Genomic DNA, 7,506 nt, shown 5'->3' with positions numbered 1-7,506 from the left:
AGAAGAATGAACAAAAACAAGAAAGCTTGCTCTTGTTGTCCTCCCTTTCTTGATTGTACTCTTTTTCTCCTTCATTTAGCTCATTTCACTTCAAAGACAGTATTTATTGAGCATTTTCTAAGTTCAAGGTTCCATGCCAATAGGCCCTGTGAATGCAGCAGAATCAGTTACTACACACCGGGAACTCTAGGATAGGGAGGTAGTTCTAGTAGATGAATTTCTTGCTTTATTTAAGTGCTGCCCAACTGGGAGACTTTCCGCATCAGATTGGATATGAAAAAGTAGCCTCAAAGCAGCTAATCAAGGCTGAACAAAACAAATACATATTACTAGATAAAATGTTGATGAGCAACAGCTGCTTTTTGGGAGTGTCCAGTTAGCCTCTCCCTCAGCTGTGTGTGCATATGTATGTACATGTACATGTTCATGTGTATGTGTACATGGATATGTGAGTGAGCACATGTCTGTGTGTACATATGTGTGTATTTCTGTGTGTATATATATATATATATATATATATATATATATATATATATATGTATGTGCCTCTAGTAGATCAACAGTCAGTATGGCATGGAATCTTGCAAGTTTAAGTGCATAAGTCCAGGACTTTAACAATTCTACTTTTATATTACTATTTATTCTATTTCTAAAGTTGGTGATTTTCCATTGTGTATGTATTCTAACAGAAAGCTTCCCCAGATTTCCCTCACTTACACTGTTCCCACTTGCGGGTTTACATTATGCCGACATTTTGGTTGAAACTTCTCTTGCCTACCCTAACTCTCTTTGGTTTATACTCTTTTTTTTTTAACCAATCCTGACTGAAAAAATACTTTACCAAAGCTAGTGCAGCACACATGTACTTGGAATTTTTTTGCTTTCCTTACAGAGGAGCAAGCTGACAATGTCACTGAGAGTTGTAACATTGCATTTTTTTTTAAATGGGGCAAAGCAAGGTCAAATGCCAAACCTATTATTCTTGGCTGCTGCTTACAAAAGTGTGAATTCAGGTTTCCTGCTTAGCACCATGTAAGTGTCATGACATGCCATTGTCATAGGAAGGGCACCGGGCTTAGGCTATGTAGTGAAGGGAGTCTTCCTGGAGGAGGCACTGTCTAAACTGAGATGTGAAAGATGAGTAGGAGCTAGTCAGGCAAAAGGGAGAGGGAGAGAAAGCATATTTCAGGTAGAGGGCCCAACAAGGGTTATTTCAGAGGTTAGAGAAAGTTATACGTTTAAGAAGCTTGTATTAGTTTGCTAGGGCTGCCATAAGAAAAGGCTGGATGGCTTAAACAACTGAGGTTTATTTTCTCAGCATCCTGGCAGCTAGAAGTCTAAGATTAAGCTGCTAGCATGGTTGGTTTCCCCTGAGACCTCTCTCCTAGGCTTATGGATGCCTACGTCCCCTCTTGCTGCCTCTTTACATGGTTTTTTTGTGTGCACAGTCGTATCCCTGATATCTCTCCTTTTGTGATTAAATTTCTTCTTCTTATAAGGACACCAGACAGACTGGATTAAGGCCCATTTTAACAGCCTCATTTTAACTTAGTCATCTCTTTAAAGGTTCTAACTCCAAATACAGTCACATTCTGCGTTTGTACTACACTGCATAAATACTGGGGATTCAACATATGAATTTTGGGGGCCACAATTCAGCCCCATAACACAACTTAATGCAAAATTCAATATTATAAAAGCACTTATTAAAGGCAAAATATATGCCTAAATCTTACAACCAAACCACAACATCAAACACATCAATATTCTGAGACAACTCAAGAGATTGCATTAACTGTTTCACAAGGAACTACTGGTCTATCTCCTCTCCCTTCCAAATGGAACTGAAGACAATACTTTTTCTACATGAGTTGAAGATCTGGGGTTAAAAACATCTTAGCAACTTGATAGTAGCAGTTTCTGGAATATTTGTTAGAAAAACAAAACCTCGCTCTTTCTCTAAGCAGCCTGAGGTAATCTGTGAAAATGGTTCGCTATTCACTTGACCCGGAGAACCCCACGAAATCATGCAAATCGAGAGGTTCCAATCTTCGTGTTCACTTTAAGAACACTCGTGAAACTGCTCAGGCCATCAGGGGTATGCATATACGAAAAGCCACGAAGTATCTGAAAGATGTCACTTTACAGAAACAGTGTGTACCATTCCGACGTTACAATGGTGGAGTTGGCAGGTGTGCGCAGGCCAAGCAGTGGGGCTGGACACAAGGTCGGTGGCCCAAAAAGAGTGCTGAATTTTTGCTACACATGCTTAAAAACGCAGAGAGTAATGCTGAACTTAAGGGTTTAGATGTAGATTCTCTGGTCATTGAGCATATCCAAGTGAACAAAGCACCTAAGATGCGCCGCCGGACCTACAGAGCTCATGGTCGGATTAACCCATACATGAGCTCTCCCTGCCACATTGAGATGATCCTTACGGAAAAGGAACAGATTGTTCCTAAACCAGAAGAGGAGGTTGCCCAGAAGAAAAAGATATCCCAGAAGAAACTGAAGAAACAAAAACTTATGGCACGGGAGTAAATTCAGCATTAAAATAAATGTAATTAAAAGGAAAAAAAAAAAAAAAAGAAAAAGAAAAACAAAACCTCTGCTTTAAACCTGAAGGACTTTGGGGAAGAACTAACAACACTACCACGTGTGATTCTTGTCCAAGCACCTAGAGTGACATGGCCGTGAAAAGGCCTGTTGGCCAAGAGTCACTTTTGTTAGCTGATGACACAGAGTGTCATCATTTTTATTAAGACTAAAGAAAGTCTGTACATGTATAGAGCATATGCTGTCTGGGTAAACTTGTAACGAAAAAGGTAATCACAAATAAGGCTTGGGCCTTTAGGGCATATCACGATGGTCTAACTAAGAGAGTGACCTCTGCCTGAGCTGTCAAGAGACACAATTTGAGTACAACAAGTTCTGCTGCTTCCTGTGATCCTGATGTTGCTTTTGGCACTGATATTCTGTGATTCTACATCCCTAGAAAACAAGTCATGTCTGAAAAGTATCACAGCTAAAGAGTTAAGCTGTACTTATTCTTTGTCAACATCTCCAATCACGAACGATGAGCTGACGTCAGAAAGCTGGCCTCACATACCCCCAGCCCTGAGACCATGGGGATGGCACTATTAACGGTAGGACACCTCACTTTTCTTTTCTGAGTCTCTGGGCACTAGGCAGTGAAACCGTGCAAAACTTAGAAAGCTCTTGCCTTCATGATTTATGGCTATAGCCACTTCTTTATTCCCTTACTTTCATAAGCACCAAATTCTGTTAGAAAACTTAGGGGAAAATCTGCCAATCCTGGGCTATTTTGAGGTTTCTTCATCATCTCTTGACCTTTGATTTGACAAGCCAAATAGCAAAATGAAAAATTGGCTCTGTAGTCTTGCCTATGATTACCAGCCAGGACAGGCAGCATCTGGAAGGAAAAACAAAAAAGCCACCAACCATTTGGAGTAAAAGGCTCTGAGCTAGTAGCAAAGGAGAAACTTGAGAATTTGGACACAATGTCCCAATAAAGGAAAGTAAATTATTTTAAGTTTGACAAATTATGTTTCTAATTTGCATCTATCTTTGTGAGATAGAAATGGAAGCTTCAGGAATTGCATGCTGTTTTAAGTGGCCGTCTGTATCAGGCACATCTTAAAGGGTAATTTTGACATTCTTGACTTCTACGAGAGTGAGGCTATTGGGTCTATATAATCTACTTGGTATTATTAATATCTTTAAGATAGTCTGCAAAGTTAACATTTTAAAATTTTGCTTGCCAACAATCATGATTTTCCTGTATCGTGTTGTAATTTTGTATGAACATCAAGGTATTTCAGTATTGTTGACAGTTTTCCATTCTTGCTATATATAACATGTCTAAATTTGAAAGTGAAAGCAAAGTAATGAGGAAATTTGCAAAGCACAGAAATATATTCCACTCGTTCCCTTCCTGAATTTTTCCTTGCAGGTAAGGAAGAAGGTGCAATGTGCCAGTTAATCTATTTAAATGAAACCATAGCTTTTTAAGATTTGAGGGAAAATATTTTTCAGACATTTACATGCATAAACAATTGCTCTATGAAAGCTAAACTTAGTCATACAATCTACCTAGATCTTTAGAACATGCGCATACATTAAACCACTTCAAAATTAATAAAACTCTCTAAATTATGCATGGCGCAAAGGGTGAAAAAAGTTGATAACAGGAACTGCTGCCTGGCTGGTGCTATGCATTTGGTAATGCACTGAGAGCAACCCTATGGCTATGCACTAGAGAAAATCATAATAAGGTATAATTGTTGCTTGCTCATTTGTTCGAACTCTAAAACTATATCAAATAACACTTAATTATACACATAGAATACCATTACAGCAAAGAACTCACACTTGAATAGCTCAGTATAAGTGAGGACATTTAATATTATTTGGCTCCAATAGGTGCAAAAAAGATACAAAGTAGCAGCTGCTAATTAATCTGGAGTTCTAGGTTTGCAACCTCAAAAGAAAATCTAGAGAATATTTCCTGGAGTTTGAATATGTAAAGTTTTAACTGCTCCATCTGGTACATGCCCTCTGATTACCCACAATGTTGGCTGGCAGTTTGAGGGACGCATTTGATAGCCAGCCAAGTTTAAAGGTCTATTGGAGGTAAAACAATGCCCACCCTTTAACAAGAGTGCCATTGTTCCTTAACAATGAAGCTCTCTGGCTTATTTGAATGTCAACAATTCAGAAAAGTTGATGTTTGGAGCCATCAAATAAAATGTTTTTGTGAAACAGTTTATTATTTCAGTGGTAATTATTTGAATCATTCATGGTAAAGGATGTTTGCTAATGAGAGCTTGGCTGCTGTAAATTCCAGAGAGACTGAATGCTCTTTGTGCTGACAAAAAGACCCAAATCACTGGAGAGTGACTGACTGGACAAATCATTCATCTATGCAAATGCCAGCCGAAATGGTCAGATGCATTTATTACCCTCCTCATTATAGTAAACAAGGCAGGAATCGTGACTGGCAGTTATCAACTTGCCCTGAAGTATGATTTGTTCTCCTACCACTATTTAAATGAGAGGAAAAAAGGCATGCCACCAGGGACTTTGTTGGTTTATAAAAGAGTAAATGTCACATAGCCCAGTGCTTAAAGACTTTTGATTGACAAATGTTTTATTTGACATATCAAACAATGATGGTTTTCATATCAAATAGTCCATATTTGTTAGCAGAAATCTTAACCCCTTGAAGTTTGGCCAATGCTTTTAGCTCGCTTCTGCCAATGCTTAGAAACTAGAACACAGATGGCAAGTTACATTAAAGGCAATACCAAATATCTCTACACATAATGTGCAAAGACCTAAAAATACTCTGCATTGGGTGACAGAAATGACACAGTGTTTTATCACAACACATATAGTGTAAAATGTTCTTCTGAACTGATAATGCAAATTAAAGTGATGTTGACCTACTTGCACTTACTAAGTATTCTTCTGCTGTTTAGTGCAAGATAAGCTAAACATTAAAGAATTTATACAGCATATGTCACAGTGAAATCTAAATTGTCTGGTGTAACTCTTCTTAAATGTCACAACAGTGTCACAACACGCTCAGGGTTTCAGGGCTTACAGTTAAAGCCACAGCACCCTTACATAACCCCTTGTTCTCATGTGCTCAAAACTTTTCCCTTCTTGTTTCCTGTGACTTAAGTTTTACATGCTTCATTTCAGCCTGGTTGATATTTACAAGTATACCTCATAATACAGAAGCATGCCAGGCAGATATGTGAGCTTACAGAATTTGTAATCGAGGTTGTCACTTGATAAACATCATATGACAACTTGCCTGGGAGACACTTAGGGCGATGTGTTCCCACACATGCTCTCCTCTCCTTTGTTGCTATGTTTTAGGCTGTCACCACTGCTGGAGTTTGGTGCCTCTTCATTCTTTGAACTGCGATGGAACTGTTCATTTTCCAAAGCCAGAAGTAACTACAATCACTGGAAAAGGTTCTAAACAAACCTAAAACTGTGGTTTGTTTTCCTAGCATAGAATACAATATGAAATTTTCATGGAAACGAAAGGTTTTTCAGGCCATTGTGTTGCATTCAGTTAAGCTGATGTATTTTTTGGCTAGTGTATTATTATTCAAAACATGAAATACATTTAGTAGCCTTCACTGATATAATTTGAGTATTTAAATATGCATTTTATCAGAAGGAATAATAGCATCCCTCCTTTAAATATATGATTATAAAAGTTTGGTGGTTCTTAAGTAAAATCATATGATCTTGGATTTGAACTTTGTCCATAGAAACATTTCTATTTTTATGATAAGTTGTAATCACAAAAGAGAATATAATAGTTAGGGGATAACACTTATTCCTAATGCTCCTGCTTCCTTCCATGTGCGTGGGGGGCCATCCATTAGGAAACCCTCAGCCTATGTTGTCCCCATCACTCAGTGGTTTCTGGGCCTGGTGCACTTGGGAAAAGACTAACCTTTTCTCTGACTATCACTTTAGGGTACATCTGCCTGGAGAAAGCATGAGCTCTGATCTGCCCCTGGAGGGGGAAGGTTGGATCTTCAGCTCCTCCTGACACTGAGTGTAAATCTGCCCAATTCTGGGTGCAGCATTAGGAAGCCCACAGGCATGCCACGGTCTTCAGTAGTTCCATCGGAAATTTGATCGTTATCCCATTGACTCTTTTATCTCTCAGTCAGTTCAGAACTTGGATGAGCAGAAGAACTATATTAATATTAATGTACAATGAAATTTATTTCATTAACAAGGTTTTGAGAACATATTTCTTCTGCACAATATGGCACAAATGAATTAAGAAAGTCTGGACTCAGCTGGCTCTGGTAAGTTCAGAGATTTGGGGGTTGAACAAGAAAGAGATGGGATCATGGGAAGTGGCAACACAAAATAAAGTTACTGGGTAGTGCCTTGATAGGGCTGCATGAGAGGGGAAGTCCCTTCTAGCGAGCGACCTTCCAGTAACAGCAGCCAGAGGCCACCACCTAAAAAAGGGTATAGGGCAGGGAAACTCACAAGGGAGAGGGGAAAATCAGAGAGGGGGCTTCCAGGTCTAAGTGATGTTGCTCAGCAACAAGGTGGGGTGTTTCTAGGTCAGAGAACTCTGAAAGGCAACAGAGTTTTGGCATCTTTTATAGCTACAGGCTTTGTCTTATCTATGGCGAGCAGATGTTGGGTGCAGTTTCATGGAGTATATAAGTAGGTAGGCTCTGAATGGCTAAAAATATGTTTATTTGGACTATATTTAATGGATGTGAGGGAATTTGGGTTTGCTGTTGGCTTTGGGCTAATGGTTCCAGCCTACTGTGAGGAAGTAACATTGGAGCCATTCTAGGCTAATAAACAAGACCTGTCTCTGGATCACTTACGTAACACTGGCTCAGTCAAATTTCATTTCTTTTAGAGGATATATATATACAACAAATGCACTAGGCTTTGTTCTCTAACTCACTAAAATTTCTCTGGGGT

At 38.9% G+C, this 7,506-nt stretch overlaps 1 protein-coding gene across 1 annotated transcript; it reads left to right on the top strand.

Annotated features, from left to right (window-relative positions):
- Positions 1 to 1,954: 1,954 nt before the first annotated feature.
- Positions 1,955 to 2,605, top strand: LOC115935032 (large ribosomal subunit protein uL22-like). The gene has a single exon (XM_055391178.2). The coding sequence runs from the start codon at positions 1,987 to 1,989 to the stop codon at positions 2,539 to 2,541; it is 555 nt and encodes a 184-aa protein (XP_055247153.1). The 5' UTR covers positions 1,955 to 1,986; the 3' UTR covers positions 2,542 to 2,605.
- The last annotated feature ends 4,901 nt before the right edge of the window (positions 2,606 to 7,506 follow it).

This window comes from Gorilla gorilla, chromosome 5 (genome assembly GCF_029281585.2).
Source record: "Gorilla gorilla gorilla isolate KB3781 chromosome 5, NHGRI_mGorGor1-v2.1_pri, whole genome shotgun sequence".
Lineage (NCBI taxonomy): Eukaryota > Metazoa > Chordata > Mammalia > Primates > Hominidae > Gorilla > Gorilla gorilla.
This window is presented reverse-complemented; position numbering and strand designations above follow the sequence as displayed.